The 24,543-nt window shown below is 39.0% G+C and overlaps 1 protein-coding gene across 1 annotated transcript in view; it reads right to left on the bottom strand.

The window, feature by feature from the left end:
* Positions 1-24,543, bottom strand: part of LOC140480447 (dynein axonemal heavy chain 11-like) — a 445,469-nt gene that overhangs the window by 389,646 nt on the left and 31,280 nt on the right. Inside the window, exons 4-8 of the mRNA XM_072575322.1 lie at positions 19,393-19,582; positions 19,132-19,231; positions 9,662-9,873; positions 4,021-4,254; positions 2,629-2,796 (exon numbers count right to left, since the gene is read on the bottom strand). Of these exons, the coding sequence (XP_072431423.1) occupies positions 2,629-2,796; positions 4,021-4,254; positions 9,662-9,873; positions 19,132-19,231; positions 19,393-19,582 (904 nt within the window). The remainder of the gene's footprint in view (positions 1-2,628; positions 2,797-4,020; positions 4,255-9,661; positions 9,874-19,131; positions 19,232-19,392; positions 19,583-24,543) is intronic.

Genomic DNA, 24,543 nt, shown 5'->3' on the forward strand with positions numbered 1-24,543 from the left:
AACCATGTTTCCGTAATTGCTATGATATCCCAGTCCCATGTTCCTAGCCATGCCCTGAGTTCATCTGCCTTCCCTGTTAGGCCCCTTGCATTGAAATGAATGCAGTTCAATTTATTAGTCCTACCTTGTCCCTGCCTGCCCTGACTGTTTGACTCACTTCTGTTCTTAGCTGTACCCGTCTCAGATCGATCTCTTACCTCGCTATCTCCCTGGGTCCCACCCCCCCACCTTACTAGTTTAAATCCTCCCAAGCAGTTCTAGCAAATTTCCCTGCCAGTATATTAGTCCCCTTCCAATTTAGGTGCAAGCCGTCCTTCTTATACAGGTCACTTCTACCCCAAAAGAGATTCCAATGATCCAAAAATGTGAATCCTTCTCCCATACACCAGCTCCTCAGCCATGCATTCATCTGCTCTTTCCTCCTATTCCTGCCCTCACTAGCTCGTAGCACTGGGAGTAATCCAGATATTACTACCCTTGTGGACCTCCTTTTAAAATTTCTGCCTAACTCTCTGTAATCTCCCTTCAAAGTCTCAACCTTTTGTCTTCCAGTGTCGTTGGTTCCAATGTGGACAATGACCTCCTGCTGGCCCCTCTCCCCCATGAGAACATTCTGCACCCTCTCTGAGACATCCTTGATCCTGGCACCAGGGAAACAACACACCATTCTGCTTTTTCTCTGCTGGCCACTGAAATGTCTGTTTGTACCTTGGACTACAGAATGCCCTAACACAATTGATCTCTTGGGAGCCGACGTACCCCTCGTTGCATTAGAGCCAGTTTCGATACTAGAAACTTGGCTGTTTGTGCTACATTCCCCTGAGAATCCAGCACCCCTATATTTTCCAAAACAGCATACCTGTTTGAAATGGGTATATCCACAAAAGACTTCTGCACTAGTTGCCTATCTCTCTTACCCTTCCTGGAGTTAACCCATCTATGTGACTGTATCTGAGACTTTCCCCCCTTCCTATATCTGCCATCCATCATATACTGTTGCTGTTGCAAATTCCTCATCGCTTCTATTTGTCTCTCCAACCGATCCACTCGATCTGATAAGATTCGCATCCAACAGCATTTATGGCAGATATAATCCGCAGTAACCCTTAAACTCTCTTTAAACTCCTACATCTAACAAGAAGTACATATCACTGCAAAGGCCATTTTTGCTCCTTCACAATTTACAAACCCAGAAAATAACACCGCCTTATTCCTCTACAAACACTGCCCCAGGTTCAATTAATAGCTATGGCTTATATTTTAAGTTTAATCAAGAGACTTATCTCTAAAAACATAATCAAGGAAGAATCCACTATACTCACTACTGTAGCCTTTCTCTTGGACAGACTTAAAACTACAATTAACTTATCTGATTCTGTGCTATGAAGTTCGCCCAACAGGTCCTGCAAGATTAGTTGTGAAGTTCACTGTTTGTTAATGACAATATCCAAAATAAATCAGATTTCTGAAAGAAATGTCTCAACATTTGAATCAACAGATACCATAGGTCTTTGGATGATTTCCTGGTTTACCACTTCGACGTAACCCCAGCCACTTTTCCAAGGGTTTCACCCTACTCCAAAATGTTGCTGGTAGGAAAAGAGAATGCACAACACTGCAATATTGTCACCAATGGTGTGAAAAGCAATTGTTTGTATTTCCATAAAAATTCCATGATGTTTTAAGAGCACTTTAAATAGCCAAAATAAATGGGATTTTGTACAATCAGATCTTTGACGATCAGTGCAGACTCAATGGTCCAAATGGCCTCTTTCTGTTCGGTAAACACAGAGTCTAAAAAAGCTATAATTATTTGAGAGAACTTGGCAACAATCAGCCACAACCATCTCCGAAAACAATGTCAGCCAAGCACATCCTGGTCAGTCTGGAATGATGAATTATGTTATAATCAGCTTCAGAAATTACTGACTCCAACAGAACTCCTTACACAATAGAATTGAAAGTTATACCCAGTTTACAAGACATGTTAATGACTTTCCACTTAACCCCTGGGAAAGGGCTATAAACAACTGGCTGTCAGCAATGCAAGCCTTTGTCTAGAGGAAAACTGCTTCTCCTCCTCAGGAGGCTTGGTCATATGACTCCCACAATATTGAAAACAACTACTTCTTGAATATAACGTTTTGAAACAGCATGTAGTAAAGGGGTCACTGCTGTTTCATAACACAGTTAATAAATATTAATACACCTAACACTGGGTCACAGAGGAAAAGCCTATGGTCTGTTAAAAGCACCGAACAAACTTAGAATTCTGCAAGTTACATTTTCATCAAAACAAAGAAGTAGTTACATTTCATCAAAATCTTCTTAAAGATTTTTTAAAGAAATGCTTAGAGAAGAAATTACCTACAACCCAATTGCTAGCTCGCCAACTAATCACCTTGACAAAGTTGTTCCAGGTGCTAATGCTAACTTTGGGTGCAATCTTAAAAAGCAAGGACTTTGTTACAACTGGATACAAACTGAAAAGCTCTACCGTATCTCATAGCTATGTTTGACCATTTTGTCATACTTTTTCAAGTTTAGCAATATCTTTCAGCACTAGCCTGTCACTGCAATAAGTTACATTTCATATAAACCTGACCAAGGTCAAAGAATTAAGTTTACCATGCATTCATAATCCAAAGGATCATAGGTGCTTTCCTTAAAAACTTTGCAGCACTCCAAGAATTCATTGTTCATTTTAGAAACTTGTTCACTTAGTATTTTTCCCTTCATGCCACCAAACTCCAACCTCTCCAGTTTTTGGAATTCTAGCATAGTAATAAACAAATCCTGCAATAAGAAGATATAGCATCACAAACATTTCACATTATAAAGACTGTAAATATTCTCTTTACTAAATATTAATCAATTAATAATAATGTGGGCATGCAGGTACCCACGCGTACTTCTATTTGAGTGAGAAGAAACTGTGTTGAAAATTAGAATTATGAACATATGCAAAAGGAAGTGGTAAAATTGTATTCTCCAAGGAGTTTATTCTTTGCTAATTACTTAAAAAGACTTAAATGGTTCCAATATCTAGTCCAGCCATATAATTTGCCCCCATCCTACTGAATATTCTCAATCATCCGTAAATCATGAACCCATGAAACAATGAAGGATTTATTGTCATCAGCACATTTGATTCAAATTCGTATAGATAAATATGAAGTATTACAAAGAAGCTGGCAACAAAACAGCCCACGTTAAGTGGGAGGTTGTCAGGTACATGAATGCCATCTCCTAGAAGAGGTAAGGAACATTACCTTCAAAAGGCTTCATGGTCTCAAGAAGGGACCTATGTGCCTCAGGCTGCCCCTTGGCCCTAACACTGCCACTAGTTCGATTCCCGCCCGCCGAACATTAAAGCTTGCCTAATCACCTCAGCACTGGAACAAATCTTCTACTACAAGGAGTCCAATCATTACAGCCTCCACAACTGCCAGTGGTCTACGTGGGCACAGTTAAAGCTGCAGAGCTGATTATGGGGAGAGTCAGGTACAAGCCATTCTGCTATAATGAGCATTCTGTCAACTCAAATGGGCCATAACGAGATTGGTGAATAGAGGACTCTGTTCTAAAGCAAGAACTTTTAAAACATATTAGCTATAACACGGTTGCATCACCAATGCTTTAATTGTCTTTTTTTGCACGATTTTTATATAGCACGGGGTCGTATAAGAATGCAACCATCACTTTACAGATGAACTGCTTGTAATATCATTAGCAGACTGACAGGTTGGCAATGGCTTCTTGACTGGCTGCCACTGAGAGGACTGCCTCCACATCCCAGAGTGACTATTCAGGATTGGGACCCAGACATCTCCATATCATCGTGACCACGTTCAGGCCAGGAAAGTTCCAGCAAGGAAGTCATGTGTAGGTGCGTAATATTTCAAATTATATACAAATATAGATGGATATCTATTGCTATCCATTTGCACAGTCTGTGATGTTAAGCAAGGTTTACTAGTATTAAAAGTAATTATAAAATAAGAAGTTTGTGACATTTACCTCAAGCTCTAGCAGACGGTTGAAAAATCTGTCAAACCGTGAGAAAATCATTGATAATGGGAAGTCCCAGAGTTTGCAATCTTGTTCTTTTGTGTAATAGCTTGCTAACTTTTCTTTGTGCTTCAAGAAACAGTCCTTATAAGCTCTAAAGATTTTCACAGATATTTGTACATGTTCCAGGGACTCCTCAACCTCCTCTTTCAAAAGTTCCTCTGGTGACAAAGAAACTATTGCCTAGAAGAGAACATATGCACAATAGACATTTTAATAATACCCATCTCAAAAATAATACCTGATTATCCAAATTGTTTCAAGGGCAACTAGGGGATGGGCAATTATTGCTGGTCCAGCCAGTGCTGCTCACATCCCACAAGTGAGCAAAAAAGCTATAGTACCATATTATCAACAATCTGCTCTATCAAGTTAAATAAAACAAAATTATCTTTATTGTTATTTATAAAAACCTTGTTCATTACATGTTCATCTGAATTAATCTTGGAAGCTCTTTTTAAATATGTAAAGCTTGTAGCTTGAATTAAACCTTCTCTTCTTCCCTCACGACTCCAGAACCTGTGAATTTACTGTAAAATGAATTACTTGAATAATATGCACCACATATGTGTGAATATAAAGCTATATATATTAAAGAGATTTTAGAAATAAAGTGAATATTTGGCTTGGCTGCCTTCAAGTTTGAGTAGTGGCTAACCATGCATGTTGCCACAAGTTTACCCTTCCTTCTACGAAATTTATGAAACGGCAAAGAAAATCAAATAATGTCAACACCTAAACTACACTGCAAAATTAAACACCCCTATTATAGTGAGGACTGTTATGTCTCATGCATCTCAGAAGTTCAAAATGATCATGCTCTTACTGCAGGTTCAAACGTTACCACTTCCTGTATACATTGTTATTCAATACCCTGACTGCGGTACAGTCGTATAGTCTAGATTAGAGTGGTGCTGGAAGAGCACAGCAGGTCAGGCAGCATCTAAGGAGCAGGAAAATCGACATTTCGGGCAAAAGCCCTTCATCAGGAATGAAGCTTCATTCCTGATGAAGGGCTTTTGCCCAAAACGTCGATTTTCCTGCTCCTTAGATGCTGCCTGACCTACTGTGCTTTTCCAGCACCACTCTAATCTAGACTCTGATTTCCAGCATCTGCAGTCCTCCCTTTTGCCTACAGTAGTATAGTGCTATAGCATTCTGGATACTTTGTGTAAATGTACATGCTTATTTGATTCTTAAATAACATACCTCTTATTTTAAAAAACCCTGTTTCATTGATTATTATGTCTAAAGAAAAGTTTTAAAAAATTATAATTAAACTGAACAGCTTGAGAGCATTTTGTAATAAAATAAATAACTGCATATTTGAAGCAAAAGCAGAAATTGTTGGAGAAACTCAGTGGGTCTGGTAGCGTTTGTGTAGAGAAAACACAGCTAATGTTTTGGGTCCAGTGACCTTTCCTCAGAAATGACAGAATTTTATCGTTTGTCATCCTTTCTCAAAAACATTACTCATAAAATGACTTAGTTGGTAGAGACTGTTGTACCTCCAAAATTATGGATTTTGTATTCATTACACAGCTCCAACATCTATACTTTAAACATGGTGTCAGCTAACCTTTGACTACAGGGTGTTTAGTGAATTCACAGGTGAAGTAACTGCAGAGAGGCCAGTATCCTGTCACCAAGTCACCCTTTATTTATATGTGCACTGTATATGGACTCTGACCAGCCAGCTCAAAGCCAGTCCCTCGATTGAGAGACCTTCTGAATCTCCTGTTTTTTCCTTCTTCATTTTTTTTCTTTTTTTTCTTTATTTTTTGTTTTCTCTTTTGTTTTCTTTTTCTTTTCAGCACCCATCTTGTGTGTGTGAGGGTGCGAGACACAAGAATCTTCTGGTTTTTTTTAATTTTATTAAACAAATTACAAAACAGTTTACAAAAAACAGTTAACATTTACAGCTGCATACAACAGCAATTTTACAAGGGAATTTTATACATTTGACTACGGATGCAACTGGTCTAAATCAATCCTTTGCTGCTCCCTTGACTGGCTTGTTCACACACCGTTTTCATTGAGTTTAAGTAATCGTTCATAGCCACCTCTATTTCACAATTCTAGTCTTGTACATGCTCAGAGAATCAATTAATTGGCTTACTGGCTTTACACACAACTACTATTCAGATAGGCAACAAGGGCATTGCTTGGTGCATCAGGTAACAGTATCGTCTCACTATAATGCTCACCTGGGCATTTCATTGCCCAGCCTTGATCATTTTTATCTGATTGCCACGGGAACTCCCATCTTGTTTCAGCCTTGTTTGATGTCAAAAGCTACTTACTAATATGTTTTCTTTCTGAAAGGCTGAGTGGCTTGCTCTTGATCTTCACTAATGTTGCGACTGTTTACTTGTTGAGAACATGTATTCTTCATATCAATAATCATGCTTACTTTTACAGAAGCTGGGCTCATTTTCTTATATTCCTTGATCCACAACCTTCATGTCCAAGACATTTATTTACACAAGAGTAGAAGGACTATCAGAGGAATCAACACACTGGCTAGCAAGGTCATTCTTAGTAAGACTGAAATTCTGCTGAGCAGGAAGAAGCCAATTTTCAGAGCCCTGTTGATTATCCCAAGCCTTGAATTCTCACTGGGGGTATTAGCTGTGCAGTGGATCTCTTGGTTGCATCAACATTCATCTTGTTAGAAAGTAGCAAGATGTGAGTGACTCCAGTTTTGAAATGGGGTAGTTTACTTTTTTGTAAGCAAATCTGTAGCCAAACATTTGACTTCCCTCTCATAACAATGCAACACAATATTGGCTTCCATCTCTTGGAGCTTGCTTTCAAGTTCTCCTTTCAGTTTTATGGGTATTTCACCTGGTCAACAATTCATTGATTTCTTCTCTGTATCACTGCTGTAATACTCAAGAACTTCAACGCATCTAGCCACGTCAGTAAAACACTGTGGATATTTAGACCAAATTTTTTTTTTGCTTCTAATTTGACTGAGTACATAACCTTCAACACTCAGTGTGATCTCCTTCATCTCATGATTGATTAAGATCAGATCCAACTCTTCACAACTGGTCAGGGTAGCTGGACCATCTGTTCCAGTGATATTGAACATTCAATTAACAACTGCGTAATTGGGCCATCTTCAGCTGTCTCATCTCAGTTTGCCAGTGAAGAGTTTGCATGACATTGCTCAAGTATGTAGCAAGTCTCTTTGAGGAACTTTTCTTCTTTCAAATTTTCAGGAAAATCATAAGAAGATTATAGTCTGAGTAGGGGCTGGGAGACATGATTTTGTACTCTGGTCTCAGACTTCAGTTTCAGCTTTATGGTTCTTAGCTCTTTTTACTCTTTTTCTGATGTGAATGGTTCCATTAATTTATTTTTCCTGGGGAAATGTCAGTTTGTGATAGTTCAATAGGTGTAAGTTTTCTTTTTTACATCTATTTCATCACAAACCCTTGGTCATCTTCCACCTCCCATTTGCATTACTATTGTTGTCTTGTCGCTGGTAACTCATTAAACATCAGCTTCCTTTGCTCTGCACATTCTTTCACTGCTTTCCAGAGGCTCTGGAGTTGGACCCACAGGCAGGACACTTCCTTCTAACTGTGAGCATGTGGTCATCCAAACTCTTAGACAGCTTTCTCTGTGTCTGGCCTGTGTTCTTCTGTTGCTTGCAAACTAAATCAACTCGACTGCTTTTCCCCCAATTTAGCTAGAAGCTAGTCATCTGGACAATCAGCATCTCCATCGGTTTGTGCCACCCATATACAACCTCTATACAAGACTGAGGGCCAATTACTCCCAGGCAACTTTTTAAATTTCATTTAGTAGAAGCCCCAGTGGAGCTAAGTTTTTTTTTTGTTTGTTTCCTACGGTTTAAATTTCCTGTCTGCATTTCTCAATCTTGCTAAGAAATTGTCACCAGGACCCCTTAGTTCATGCCTCAGACTCTGAAATTCATACCAGTGAATTGGATTATTTGTCCTTGGCTGGAAAAACATGTTTTTTTTCAGCAAAATGCCTTTCTTTTTCTGCCATCCTCACTCATCTGTGCTGTCCACAACAGCTTGTGATATTGTGAGCTTGTCTTTTCCAATCAAAGCAATTTGCACATAAGGGTATGCAGAGCACCAAATTAGCTTATTACCAGCCCTTCAACCATTGCTTGGAGTCTATATTTGTTGGCCATAGTTCTTGTCTCAGCCCCTTTACATTTATATTGGTGGATCTGATGAGTTGACTTCGGCTGGATGTGTGCGCTGAATTTCTCAAACAAAGTGTCAAAGAGTTCATACTACTTTCCTCACTGATCCCCCAGCTAATAAACAGATCTAATCCTTTCTCAAGATCTTTCATAATCCAATTCAGCAGTAAATACCTCTAAAATGCTTAGCATTACAACACAACAGCCCCAGACTGAAAATATTCTTCCACACAATTGATTTTGGCCGATTGAAATGCCTTCAAAGTTTGAAAGCGTTGCTTCTAACACGTCGGCCATAGCCAGAAGTGACAAGCAGTCATTCAAAAGAATGTTAAAATTAAAGTAAATGCAAATGTTGAGAAAATAAAATCTTGCAAAAAACATAACTGGATTGTGATGATGATGTTTGTTATATGATTAATTAATGCCAATCTCTAAGTGCTGCCTTCATCTACACAAGCTTTTGTTATGTGTGTTCACCAACAGATTAAAAGACTAAAGGAAAACTAATTTCAGATGAGGCTATGTTATGCTGGACCTCTAAAACAGGCCTAACTATTCCTGAGCCCAGGAAAGTAAATGACCCAGGGACTCAAATTTGAAGGACACCTGATGACTCCTTCCAAAATCTACTTTTACTTGAAAGTCAGAAGATAAAATAGTTCACATTTTAATAAAAACCTAATATCACCCTGCAGAAAAAGTGCCAACAGAAAAAGAAGAAGAAATGGGAAAAAAGTAGAAAGTTTTCAAACTCTCTGAAGAAAAATCTGTGTCATTAAACTCAACATCAACAGTATTCCTAATGAAGGGCTTTTGCCCAAAACGTCAATTTTCCTGCTCTTCAGATGCTGCCTGACCTGCTGTGCTTTTCCAGCGCCACTCTAATCTAGATTCTGATCTCCAACATCTGCAGTTCTCACTTTCACTTATCAACATCAAACCCAAACCACAAGACAGGAAAAGTATTTTAATTTACAATGACTATTTTTAAATGCATACTTCTACTGCAATAAGGAAAGTTGAAGATTAAAGTATAAAATATTTCTAAAAACACATCCTTATCCATCAGCAGAATCGTGCAGTTATGGTCAGTCAATGCAGCATTAAAAACAATTTGAGATACCACGCTTAATTGGCAACAATAATCTTTTATTTCAAGTAAATAAAGCTACAACTGCTTAGCTATTTACTCAGGAGAATTAATCAGCCTTTTTTAAAAACCATCCATAACATAATCAAATCCTTCTTTGATACCAAAGACTACTTTTTGCTATTAACAATTTCAGCCAATGCACAGATTCTGAAATATTTTAATAAAAGATATTTCTTCTCTGTTAACATGATCACTTTGCTTAATGATAGCTGAGAATCAATTTTACACTTATTTAAAATTACCTTTTCAATCAACAAATTGCAGAATTCCTGCAGGACAACAATGATGCGAAGAGGAACACAATAAAATTTGGAATGGCTCCAGATGAGACAGATGGTGTGAAAGAGAGCTGGAATGAACACAAGAGTCTCTGCAAGTTCACTCTCTTGCAAAATTTCAATATGGTGCTGCAGCGGTCTAAGATGGAGGTCGATGTCTTGGACTTCAACCAATGCTGAATAAAATTATAACATTAAGAATTCAATATGAGTACACGATAGAAAAACATGGGAAAACCATTCTAATAAAGGTTGAAACAAAATTTTAAAATACATATTTTGCAACGTAATGAATAAATGTACCTACTGAATAGCTTTTTGCATTTTTTGAAGAGTTTATTAAAATTTCTTTGGGAAGGCTTTTGGCAGAAGCCAAGGCGATGCTAACAAGGCTGTGATCCTGACAGCTGAGGTCAGACTCTCTAGTCTGAATGAGTGCAGCATGCCAAGATTTCCTGGATGCATCAATACCTTTCAGTTAGTTGCACTGATAGGATATATTTCTTAGCAAATTCTGCTTCATTGCATTTGCTCACTCAATCAGAAAAACAAGGGAAATGCCAGTTGTTTAGCCAAGGCGATGTCTATATTGAGTATTTATTTTTAAAAAAGGAGAAGCCGTGCATATACTTCTGTTTGTATCTTCATGTGTAAGAGCAAAAAATAGAAACAGATGTTATATCACTGTTGTTTTATGTTCTTGTTATAAAAGCATAGAAAACTGACAGCAATAACAAATAAGGGACAGCGATAAGACAGAGAGACTGCACCATGCAAAAGAGATAGTTTACTAGTTTAATGCTGATCACATCAAACTGCTGTTCATCTGGTTTCTAACAGTCCTGAGAAATTCAGAAGAATTCAGCTCACTTGGTTATACAGTTAACTAAATAATCAAGGCCAGGATATGACAAATTAGAGTCATAGAGATGTACAGCACGGAAACAGACCCTTCGGTCCGACCAGATATCCCAACCCAATCTAGTCCCACTTGCCAGCACCCGGCCCATATCCCTCCAAACCCTTCCTATTCATATACCCATCCAAATGCCTCTTGAATGTTGCAATTGTACCAGCCTCCATCACATCCTCTGGCAGCTCATTTCATACACGTACCACTCTGCGTGAAAAAGTTGCCCTTTAGGTCTCTTTTATATCTTTCCCCTCTCACTCTAAACCTACGCTCTCTAGTTCTGGACTCACCGACCCCAGGGAAAAGACTTTGTCTATTTATTCTATCCATGCCCCTCATAATTTTGTAAACCTCTTTTGTAAACCTCAGCGTCCGATGCTCCAGAGAAAACAGCCCCAGCCTGTTCAGCCTCTCCCTGTAGCTCAGATCCTCCAACCCTGGCAACATCCTCGTCAATCTTTTCTGAACCCTTTCAAGTTTCACAACATCTTTCCAATAGGAAGAAACCAGAACTGCACGCAATATTCCAACAGTGGCCTAACCAATGTCCTGTACAGCCGCAACATGACCTCCCAACTCCTGTACTCAATACTCTGACCAATAAAGAAAAGCATACCAAACGCCTTTTTCACTATCCTATCTACCTGCGACTCCACTTTCAAGGAGCTATGAACCTGTACTCCAAGGTCTCTTTGTTCAGCAACACTCCCTAGGACCTTACCATTAAGTGTATAAGTCCTGTTAAGATTTGCTTTCCCAAAATGCAGCACCTCGCATTTATCTGAATTAAACTCCATCTGCCACTTCTCAGCCCATTGGCCCATCTGGTCAAGATCCTGTTGTAATCTGAGGTAACCCTCTTCACTGTCCAATACACCTCCAATTTTGGTGTCATCTGCAAACTTACTAACTGTACGTCTTATGCTCGCATCCAAATCATTTATGTAAATGACAGCAAGTAGAGAACCCAGCATCGATCCTTGTGGCACTCCATTGGTCACAGGCCTCCAGTCTGAAAAACGACCTTCCACCACCACCCTCTGTCTTCTACCTTTGTGCCAGTTCTGTATCCAAGCGGCTAGTTCTCCCTGTATTCCATGAGATCTAACCTTGCTAATCAGTCGCCCATGGGGAACCTTGTCGAACGCCTTATTGAAGTCCATATAGATCACATCTACTGTTCTGCCATCATCAATCTTCTTTGTTACTTCGTCAAAAAACTCAATCAAGTTTGTGAGACATGATTTCCCACACACAAAGCCATGTTGACTATCCCTAATCAGTCCTTGCCTTTCCAAATACATGTACATCCTGTCCCTCAGGATTCCCTTCAACAACTTGCCCACCAGCAAGGTCAGGCTCACCGGTCTATAGTTCCCTGGCTTGTCTATACTGCCCTTCTTAAACAGTGGCACCACGTTTGCCAACTTCCAGTCTTCTGGCACCTCACCTGTGACTATCGATGATCCAAATATCTCAGCAAGAAGCCCAGCAATCACTTCTCCAGCTTCCCACAGAGTTCGAGGGTACACCTGATCAGGTCCTGGGGATTTATCCAGCTTTAACCGTTTCAAGGCATCCAGCCCTTCCTCCTCCATAATCTGGACATTTCGCAAGATGTCACCATCTATTTCTCTACAGTCTATATCTTCCATATCCTTTTCCACAGTAAATACTGATGCAAAATATTCATTTAGTATCTCCCCCATTTTCTGTGGCTCCACACGAAGGCCGCCTTGCTGATCTTTGAGGGGCCCTATTCTCTCCCTAGTTACCCTTTTTTCCTAAATATACTTGTAAAAACCCTCGATCCTCTTCTCTTTCATTTGCTCTGTTGTCTTTGATGGATGCAATATCTCATAATTCTCATGCATACATTGCCTCTTGGTAAAAGTCAATGGTAAACTATGCAATAGTTTTTATCCAGAAACTCATATCAATCAACTCTTCTATCTTTCTCTCAACTCCACCACTATACCAAAATATACTCACAAGGTAAAAACAATGACTGCAGATGCTGAAAATCAAATACTGGATTAGTGGTGCTGGAAGAGCACAGCAGTTCAGGCAGCATCCAACGAGCAGCGAAATCAACGTTTCGGGCAAAAGCCCTTCAAGGACTTTTGCCCGAAACGTTGATTTCGCTGCTCGTTGGATGCTGCCTGAACTGCTGTGCTCTTCCAGCACCACTAATCCAGTACAAAATATACTCACAGCCTATCCAAGATCCAGTACTAGTTCAGAATAAATATCAGGAAAACTAAGCCATTGATCACTACAAGAAACTCAATTCTCTAGTCAGAGATTTCACTGTTCTTCTAGATATCTGTCTGTTGCTGAAGTAACCTGTTTATAATCATTGAGATGGACTTCCAACCACATTTCTGTGGCATCACCTTGACCACTCAGTTCCACAGGGATAGTAATATAAAAGAAACATGAAGGTTGGGGGTCGGGGGAGAGGGGAATCATCATTCTTCTAGGTGGAACCTGCAATTCAACCACAAGAACAGAAGGCTGAAACCTTCTCACCTTATTGCATTGTGCAATAAAGGAGCAATATAGCTGTCACTACATGTAAAGTGAATGAAGCAAATCATTACTTTTCTCTTTGAAGGCAGTGCCTGATTCCACCACTGCCTCAGATCGTCTGCTGCTCAAACCATGCCCTATGGTTTAGCTCTATAGTTAACAATCCCAACATTTTTCTAGCCAGCTCTCTTACACTACTTTCATACTACATTTTCAAGTTGACAAGCTGTGGAGACTACTGGAGTACAGCAAGAATCAATGCTTGGTCCTCAGCTAATTTCAATCATTAGTATTAACTCAGATGCAGAGACAGAACTGTAGAAGGTAGGTGCAAGCAAGCTGTGAAGAGGACACAAAGAAGCTGTAAAAACATAAAGGCAGGCAAGTGAGTGGGCAAGAAGACGGCAGATAGAGTAAAAATGTAGAGAAACAAAGTTACTCACTTTATGGAGCTCCAACAAAGATAAAGTCAGTTAAAGTTATGGATATATGTTGCAAATCCAAAGTGATAGTGCTAAATTGGGTGTGTGAAACTAGGCACTTACTCACTGCAATTGAATTCCCCCTTCCCCTGTGCCCCAACTCCCCCAAAAAAACCCTTGAACATTACACTTTGACCATGAGAATAGAAGAGCAGAATAGTTTTAAAGGTGTTGCTGTTCATAAAATTGGAACATGTGCAAAGAATGCAGCAAGTTAGAATGCAGGTAAAACAAACAATGAGGAAGCACATGGCAGACTGACCTTTATTACATGGATAATTTTGGCATTTCAAGATATCTTGTTATTACACGTATGCACGAATGCAATAGCTCTGAAGCATTGTCTGAGAAGTGAATGTAGGAATAGCAAACTCCGGTTAGATTTTTAAGTCTGCGTCTGTATAGCTTTAGGCATTGGACATGACTGGGCAAGTTAATGAAAAGTTTGTAGTGGTTGTGATTGCTTGAGGCTGTAAATTTTAATGCTAATTGTTGTCAAAAGAATGACCTTTCAGTGAAATTTAAGTTGCTGGCAGATGAGTGGCATTACCCAACAGTGGTTACATACCTCATAAAGATGGCCTTAGCAGAGCCTTACATTCAAAAATTATATTCTGCCTTCAAAAGAGAAAAGTAATGATTTGCTTCATTCACTTTACATGTAGTGACAGCTATATTGCTCCTTTATTGCACAGTGCAATAAGGTGAGAAGGTTTCAGCCTTCTGTTCTTGTGGTTGAATTGCAGGCTCCACCTAGAAGAATGATGATTCCCCTCTCCCCCGATTCCCAACCTTCATGTTTCTTTTATGTTACTATCCCTGTGGCTCTGATGACCTTCCAGCCTCCCCCCATTTCTGATCAAACCCTTTATATAATGTTAATGCTCTCCACAGTGGTTAGCACTGCTGCCTCACAGCACCAGAGACCCGGGTTCAATTCCCACCTCAGGCAACTGTCTGTGTGGAGTTTGCACATTCTCCCCGCGTCTGCGTGGGTTTCCTCCGGGTGCTCCGGTTTCCTCCCATAGTCTAAAAAGGTGCAGGTTAAGTGAACTGCCCATGCTAAATTGTCTGTAGTGTTAGGTGAAGAGGTAAATGTAAGGGAATGGGTCTGGATGGGTTGCGCTTCGGCGGGTCGGTGTGGACTTGTTGGGCCGAAGGGCCTGTTTCCACACTGTAAGTAATCTAATCTAATTTACCTCTCTGAGCCCCTTCTTGGCCTTACACATATCCCATGTTGAGGCTTGAATGATTGTGACTTGAGAAAACCTTACCCCACAATTTACTGTTCCCTTCACTGATGTTTGAATTCCCAACCTTCTATCTGTAATTTCCCTCTTACACGAACAACACTCCCACAGTGGCTCATTCCAGTGACCCTGGACCTGAGCTGCACTTTCCCCAGTATTGGGTAGACTGGTCTCTGATTAACCCTCTGACCATTAATACCCAACCTCAGGTCTGATTGAGGCACAACTCTTGAACTAACTTGTGAGGATAAATGGGACTGAGCACTTCCCAGTCCCCAAACATTGTCTCCACAGCACCCTCACTGACCTGACCGTTACACTTCACCTGCAGAACAGACTGTGGCCCAAAACTCCAAGTGTAAGGACACGGATTCTTGGACTCTGGTTAGACCAACTGCCTGGCTGTTCAACAACTAGTCTAAGGTCGATGAGACCCTTGTCTGACTGTGTTGGCTGACCATAGTCCCTCTTCAACCCACTAAGATCTGGCCCCATTTGACTTTCAGTTGTAATCATTTACCTAACCACATGAGGCAAGATGAGCTATTAATAGGATGAAAAAGTATAGAAACAAGGTAGTCACCGCTCATTAGCAAGTGTCAGATCTTGCTGTTTAAACTCTAAAGGAAAAAATTGAAATCTGTTTATTCATGGCAGGATTATGAATTTTTCATTCCCACCATGCTGTCCTGATGTTCTTGCCATTGTCCATGTCTCTTGAGGCAAGGGAAAGTTCTGCTCCTAGCCTTAGAAATGAAAATTCTGCTCAACTTATCAGCATCACCACTATAAAGCCCCTTCAGAATCTTCCATGTTACGGTGAGATCATTTGTTATTTTTCTAATCTCCGGAATGTATAGGCCCAATTTAATCTCTCATTAAAGGATAACACCCTTCCAGTCAAAAAAAATGAATAAGCTTTCATTATTGTCGCTAATACAAGTGTCACTTTCCTTATGGATGTGGTCTCACGATAGTCCCTTACATTTTTAGCAAGATATCTTGATATGCCAAAATTATCCATGTAATAAAAGTCAGTCTGCCATGTGCTTCCTCATTGTTTGCTTTACCTGCATTCCAACTTGCTGCATTCTTTGCACATGTTCCAATTTTATGGACAGCAACACCTTTAAAACTATTCTGCTCTTCTATTCTCATGGTCAAAGTGTAATGTTCAAGGGTTTTTCTTGGGGGGGGTAGGTGGGCGCGGGGGAAGGGGGGAATTCAATTCCAGTGGGTAAGTGCCTAATTTCACTCACCCAATGTAGCACTAGCACTTTGGATTTGCAACATAAATCCATAACTTTATCTGACTTTATCTTTGTTGGAGCTCCACAATGAGGTGTGAATTTAGCTTTCTGATCTCCAGTGCCCTCTTTATTTCTGCACTCCTGGAACCTTTTAGTTGATGAATAAATGTCATCTAAAACATATGAATTGTATGTGTGGCATCTTCAGCTGATCCCACCTTCAGGTATCTGCATTTTACAGTCCTGTTTAGGAAGAAGTATCAGACAGTGAGACAGTGTAGTAATGCAGCATGCCGTGGAAGTTAGGTGGCTTTTTATGCTTCAGTTCTCATCCACCTGTATCTGGGTGTTGCACAGTGCAGACACTCATGATCGGCAACAAATATAGGGAGCAATCTTGAGGTATCTCCTATGTTACTTTCCATCACCAGTTACCCTTCAACATTTCAGATTTCACACAGACTGCAAAACAGCTGTGAAATACTTGAGTATCCTGGAGGACAGAGGTGGACCGGAGAGATGAAACATTGGGCACAACCTCTCTCATCTGGCCACTCAGTAAAGAAGACATGCCCTATCAATATTACTGCACGCTGCTTGGAACTTCAGTGTTCGCCACGCTGAAGTGTAATATTTTGGCTGCAGTCAACAATGTGACAGTTCAATAGTCCATGACATCCAATGCTATCTGGTGTCAAGGAGTCAGTTGCTTGGATGTTATAAATTGTTCCATCACTGGCATGTCTGAAGAAGTTGCCCAAATTCAAATAGTTGCAGCTTCATTGGGATTGACTGTACAGAAACACTAGAGCAGACATTTTGAGAGATTAAGTGAACATATCTTCACAGACGTGCAGGATTACAATGATCTGCCAACCATGCCACAATGTGAGTTTCTAGATATTTTCTTACCTTCCCTTTCACGACATTCAAGTTTTTTTTTAAAAAATTCACTCTTGAAATATGGGTACTGCAGGCTGCACCAGTATTTGTTCCCTATCCCTGGCTGCCCTTGAGAAGTTGGTGATGAGCTGCCTTCCTGAACCACTGCAATCCAATGATGTAGGTAGACCCACAGTATCATGTTCGAGGAGCTTGACCCAGAGACTTTGAAGGAATGGCAATATATTTCCAAGTCAGGATGTTGAATGGCTTGTAGAAGGGCTTACAGATGGCAGTGTTCCAAGTATATGCTTCCCTTGCACTTCTCAAAGGTAGCAATCACAGATTTGGAAGGTGCTGTCTATGAAGCCCTTACTGAATTTCTTTAGTTCATCTTCTGGATGGTACACACTATTGCTACTGAGTGTCAGTAGTAGAGGGGGTGGATCTTGTGGATGTAATGCCAATCAAGTGGCTGCTCTGTCCTGGATATTTCTTGAGTGTTCTTGGAGCTGCACTCATCCAAGCAAATGGGGAGCATTCCATTATCCCTTTGACAAGGTCTTTTTGGCACCCACTATCAGAAGTAGGAGGGAGGTTTTGAGAGGTCGATGCGATGCCTAGGAGGTGGTGAGCAACAGACTAGCAATAGGGGATGGGAGAATTCAATGACTGCTAAATCAATCAATAAGGAAATGGAGCCAGTGATGATTTGTAAGACAATAGGCGACTGGGGAGCTGCACTGGTACGTGACATGATGCAAGTAAAAAAACAGGGCTAACACAAGAGTGAAGGAGTGTGAAGAAACCTGAAAACCACATTTTCCATACTCCTCCCATCTGTTCTGTTATTGATTGCATGTTTCCTCATCACACTAAACCTCACTAACCGTCTCCCACTCAAAAGGAAGATGATGAAGGGCAGGAAAGATAACAATGCATACAGAGGGAATCAAAAACAGTTAAAGGGAGGAAAAATGCAGCAATGGGATGAAACAGAAATAGGAGATTAAAGAGTCTGAGACAGTGATACGTTATCCATTTTTCCAATTCACTGTCAGCAATGTCACAGGACATCAAACAACATTTTGTAAAGTTTACAAGATGCATCAACCTTGTCACAGAAATAGACTGATGAGCCACTGTAGCCATAGTAAATTACTGCAAATACAAATTTGTAGGCAGTTGGTCAATATGCCATTTTACAACATAATTCACCTATAATTGGTGCCTGCAGCTACCTTGCATGATAAAGTTTTGTTTTTTAAAGTGCATTAATCGTTATATAATTGACATCTACTGATTTAGAAAAAATTAGTAGCAGACCTTTACATAAATTTCACATAACAGAGGTCATGTTGGTAAAATTAGATGCAGCATCGCAAGTGAAAAGATTGATCTACAATTATTATTTGTTTAAAAAGGAAATGAATAACGCACTTATACAAATGTCAAGCACATGCAGTCAGTGGAATACCAATCTAGTGTACCACAAGGATTCAGAGCACATTCATATCTGCAAAGTCGAAACAACAAATCCAACTTACAGATTCAGCTCTTTTTTGCATTTTTGTGAAATCAAGTAGATTGTTACATATATACAATGACCTTGAATGTTGATTCTGTTTTGATGTTCTATTTTCTTACAAGGTTAAAATGGTAAAAATAATGCAGTGGTTAACTTCTGTCTTGTTTATCACCCATTATTTTAACGGAAGTTCGAATCAAATTCGACAGAAACAGCAATAAATTGTTGGAGATCAAGGGAATCCTTTTTGACATCATACCTCTGAGTTTAAATTAATTAATCCCCTCAGAGTTCCTCAAATAAAAGCATATAGGCCACAGTCAGACAACTGGAATTAACCTGATGCAACAGCACTCATGAAATGTTCTCGCAGATTTTGCTCAAACAAAAATCACTAGTTTGTCAACTTCATGTCATAGAAGTTGCCAACCAACACAATGTAATATCATTTTCACAGATACAAAATGATTAGTGCAAATCAGCCTTTGTATCAATAACCTAAAACTAATATTTACACTGTTCAGAGGCAACACAGACCATACTGCATTAGAAAACATTCCATCAATAAAACTTACAAAATACAAGCGCAATACGTACCACCTGCAACATCTTGTAAAATTTGTTTGAAAGTGGGAAAATAGCTGCTTTCTGTAGTTTCTAGGATTTTAGCCATTTTTCGAACAACTGGTGTCTGAAGCTAGAAGAATGTAACAGTTAAAGTAAGACTAATTTCCTGCACTTACCAATAAACAAATATAATGGCAACAGAAAGTAAACATTTTTAAATTTAGGATACAGACTAAGTTTTGAAAGAAAAAAGGAAAGCCAAATACTCCAACCTGTTCTTGCTCCACTTACTTGTTCATGGATACACAGCAAGTTTTCTTTCCTTGCCTTCCAAAACTCCAGCTCTGTCTTCGGACCTGGATTAAGTCCTTGCAACAACGGTTCAGCTGAATCCTTCTTCAATACATCCCGAATCTCATGAGTCCATCTGATTACCATCGATTCAATTGGATGAACAATTAAACGGTCATAATGGTCCAGCCTAAATTGCACAAAACAGGAATGAAACAGAAATCTCAAATAATTCACCTTTGATTAAATAAAATTATGAATTGAAATGACACATAAGCAATATGAGGAAATCCTGGACAAGACAGAAAGATTACACACACTGCTTGCTTATGTCATTTACTCATTTATATTTTCTCAGGATGTTGCCTATCTTTGCAGGTTTATATAACACCTCAAACATTTACTGCTTTACACTGAGACCTACTGCCAGTCATCCTCTCCTTTCCCTTTCTGTATCTTTGTGGTTGCTTTTCCATTCTCGTTCCTTTTTTTCAAGAATGCTGTTCATCTTTAATGCCTTTCAACTTTGACAGAGTGAGAGCTGAAATATTAATTTGTTTGTTCTCTTCAGAGATACTGCCTGACCTGCTGGCATTTCCAGCATTTTCTGTTTTGGTTACAATGGTTATCATTGTCTAACAGTCAGTAACTAAGTATCAAAACGTGTAGTAATCTTCTAATTTTCTAATGTGCTACAGTCATGACAAACAATCTTTGCCATTTGATTGGCAGAGCAACTGACCTCGGGAAAAGTTTTTTTTAAGCCAAAGGCAATATTGCTTAAATAGATCCAAGTTCCAAATAAGACAACTGAATTGGGTTGGAATGCCAAGATATAAATTGTTTGATTTATATAAAATTTTAATATCATTTGTTTTAAGTTAAGGTTTTGGATTTGGGGTTCATGGTGTTTCTATGTGTCTGAAGTTAATAATTAAATTGCATGTATTTCATGTAACCATGAAGACTTTTTTTAAAAAAAACAGTTGCGAAAGCTACTTTGGCTATCCTAATGTATTTCTTAACCGAAGGATGATTTATAACTTTGCAAGGTAAACCATTGTTCTTAAAGGTCTGTTAGAAATTTCTAGTTTAGGGGAAGCATCCATAGCTTAGAGAGAAATATATTTTTCAGTTTCACTTTGTCTTCAGCACTTCTGTGAAGCCCTTAAATGGAGATAGTTGCACAGAGTGTTGCTCCCGAGATGGATAGAATACAGCAAAACATAAGAATAAAGGAGATTGTCATAGTCCCAATCTAAAAGTGTTGGGACAAAAGCGGCTACTTGAAGCTGAGTACAGTGAAATCCCTGTGTATATTATCTCCAGGAAGAATCTCTCAGCATTTCCAATCTCAGAGTTAAAGTCACAATCACCTTAATCTTATTGAGGTATTAGGAAACAATATTATTCTCTGGCTGTGAAACGAGTGCTTTTAGGCAATGTACAAAGGGACGTTTTTTGGGAACCTGTCAATGAGTGTTCTGGAGTTGACGGAATTATACATTTACTGTGCTTTTCAAACTCTTTGAATTTGTGTTATAAATAGCTTGGTTTATACTATTTTAGCTTCAGTTCTTCTGGTTAATAAACTTCAGTTTTATTACTAAAATAAAACCTTCAATATTTCATTCTTGTATTTCAGTGAGAGACCACATCATTAAAACAAAAGTAAAACATGACCTATCAGGCCAGGTTTCCGGGATCTGACTTAGCCAGTAATAATACAAGAAGGGATTGTAATATTGCTGAGAAAAAAGCCACAAAGATTTAAGTATGTAGAGTTAAAAAGGTAAAATTAAGGAAAAAAACAGTTAAAATCAGGTACATTATAAGTTACAGTAGTACAAATGGGGGGAAAATAAGACAAATATATTCAAACTCTTTACTGTTGAATAAGATTGAGTTTTCCTGGTTTGCAAATTAACAATGGTATTACAATAATAATACTAGTTTTTTTTTGTTTTACTACTTTATTTAGTATTAGTCTTTGCTTCAGTAATGGTCTCAGTATGCAAACATTAAGCAAGGTCACTTTGCTAAATCTGAAAGCCATCTGAAAGCTAATTACTGAGGAAATGCAGCTCTGGGATGTCACATGTAAGCAAAGTTAACGAGTAAGAAGCTCCTGGGGCAAAAACATCATAGTCCTGATTTGGTAATCCACAGCAACATGACAGCACTTATTTGTATAAATATCTAGTGATCTTTGTTGTGGATCTGCACTTTTCTGACATTAGTTTCAATCTGGCGCCAAATCAAGAGGATCTCTATGTAATATTGCTGAGAAAAAAGCCACAAAGATTTAAGTATGTAGAGTTAAAAAGGTAAAATTAAGGAAAAAAACAGTTAAAATCAGGTACATCCAATGAAGTCATTCAGCAAGAAAGGAGTTAGTCACACTAACATATTCTCAGACAGCAAACTGGAAGTAAATTGCATTAATCACTTTTCAATAAATGAAATTTTGATTAAAATTTTCTAAAATTTAAAATAAATGACTGGAACATAAATGTGGACTATAGTAGAAGCTAAAATATATTTCATGAACATTAAAAACACTTAAAAATCTGGCACTTCTTTTATCATCAGAAACAACATTGCTTTTCTTCACTAATTATGAAATTAGTACACTTGTAGATGCACGATTCACACCTCATTCAACAAGACAGCTTTTTTACAGCGAGACTGATGGTACAATGGTGCAACGTCAGGGATTTCAGTTTATGGCAAATTCAAGTGCATACTATAGAAAAGCATAGAATCATAAAAGCAGGCATGTATGGACTCCAGAAAAGGCTGTCACTCATTTTATGTTTTGGAAGAATAAACACTGAGTGTTGACAGTTTTACCATCATTATCACTGCAAGATCAGGCCCGATGAAATTTTCCAAACTTTCACTGTTCACTGTCATCAGAGGACAAACCAAGAATATCAAAAACCTTGTCTATACAACCTGCCCAACTCCATAGGTCTAATTCACTCGAGACAAATGTCATATGGCTACAAATTTCAACAGTACTCTCTCAGTCGGTGCTTCTGAAAACTTTTCAAATTTTGCACCATTAAGAAAATTATTTCTTAAGCTAAAAAGACAACCAGCCAGATCTCTCAAACAACCAAGAAACAAAAAAGGTAGATAATGCAGAGCTGTAACAACACAAGGTTTCAAAACACAATACCAATAAGAACATGACCAAATTGCTACAGATATATAATAGTTTGGACTACTTTAACCATTTTGGAAAGCTCCTGCCCTTGTGGAGATAATGCATGCAAAAGAACCACATAATGCTGATATTCTAACTTGGACACAGTACTCTGATGTGCATTTATAAAAACAAACATACGCACTCATGTTCCCTTTGCTCATGGGACACGTGTTGCTGGCAGGCCAGCACTTATTGCCCATCTCTAATTGAAATGAGGTGATGCTGAATAGTCTCCTTGAACTGCTGCAGACATTGGGGGAGTAAGGAGATGCACAGTGCTTTGAGGAAGAGAGTTTTGAGATGTTGACCCAGTGATTGTGAAATAATGCTGTATAGTTCCGAATGAAAATGTAGGAGACTAGAAGAGAACTTGCAGATGTGAGTGTTCCCATGCAATTGCTGTCCCTATCTTTCTAAAAGGTAGCTTTTGAAAGGTGCTGATGGAAGAGTCAAAATGAGTTATTGCAGTGCACTTTTTCGATGGTACATACTGCTGCTGCTGGGCACCAGCACTGAAGAGTGAATGTTGAAGGTGTTGGATGGTGTGCCAATCAAGCAGGCTGCCTATTCCTGGATAGTGTCAAGCTCAAATGTTTCTGGAGGTCAACCCATTCAGGCAAATGGACAGTATTCCATCACACTCCTGACTTGTATCTTTTACAATGGTGGTCAGGCACTGGGGAGACAGGAAGTGAGTTATTGCTGCAGAATTTCCCAGTCTTTGAAATGCAGTTGCAGTCACAATATTTATATGGCCAGTCCAGTTCAATTTGTTGTCAACTGGAACCCGTTAGCGTTAATACAAGGGGATTCAAAGATGACAATGTCATTGAACATCAACAGGGTAATGGTTTGATTCTCTCTTGTTAAAAGCGATCACTGCCTTGCATTTGAGTAGCATGAATGTCACTTGCCATTTATCAGCTCAAGCCTACATGTCTTTCAGGTCTTGCTGCATGTGAACACAGTCTCTGAGGAGTGAGAAATGGTGTTGAACATTGTGAAACCATCAGTGTGCATCCTAACTTCTGACTTTATGATGGAAGGAAGGTCAATAATAAAGCAGTTGATTAAAGTTGGCCTTCGGACTCTACCTTGAGGAATTCCTGCAGTGACATCCTAGGCTAAAGTATGCTTCATGAAATTGCTTCAGTTTTTTTATACATTTAACTTCAATCAGCACTTGACAGCTTGGCTCAGTTATTAGTCCTCTCATCTAAATCGGAAGGTTGCCAGATTAAGCCCCATTGAAGATCATAATTTAAGCAGGTACTTCTGTGAAACGCTGATGGAATGCTGTGCTTTTGTTTTTGAGGACAATAATAAATTACATGCTCAGATGGACATTGAAGACCTCAAGGCATTATGTAAAGAACAAGGAGCCCTTCTGCGGTTTGGATTCTCCAACACCAATAGAACTGACTGGTTAATAATTGTCTAACTGCTGTGCATGGGCTGTTATTGTGTTCTATAAAAATGACTTGCACCTCAAAAATACTCCACAACATACAGTGTTCTGGTATGTAATGAGATCCTACAAATACAAGTCTTTATTTTGAAGTTCAGCAATGAAGATAGCTCTGAACAAGATACCAAAAAAGGGTAATGTACAAAAACGCAACCAAGGTTGGAAGATTGACTCTAATTACATAATTACATGTAGCTGACGATTGCATTAGTTAATTGCAACTCAGATATCCTGTCAAATGTTCTGTAGGCGAGGTTTTTCACATGCAGTTTTGTTCTGCACATACCCATAAAATTATATAAATGCATAAAATGCAGAGCAGCAAAATAAATGCTCTAAATAAAAACATCTACCTAGAACAAAAAAAATCAAAAGCCAGCAGACACATATGTCTAAGGTTTCAGCGGGCTAGTTCACTGAACTCTATTAATAATTGATAACGGAGGTAAATGGACAAGAGACACACAAA

This window comes from Chiloscyllium punctatum, chromosome 8 (genome assembly GCF_047496795.1).
Source record: "Chiloscyllium punctatum isolate Juve2018m chromosome 8, sChiPun1.3, whole genome shotgun sequence".
Taxonomy (NCBI): Eukaryota; Metazoa; Chordata; class Chondrichthyes; order Orectolobiformes; family Hemiscylliidae; genus Chiloscyllium; species Chiloscyllium punctatum.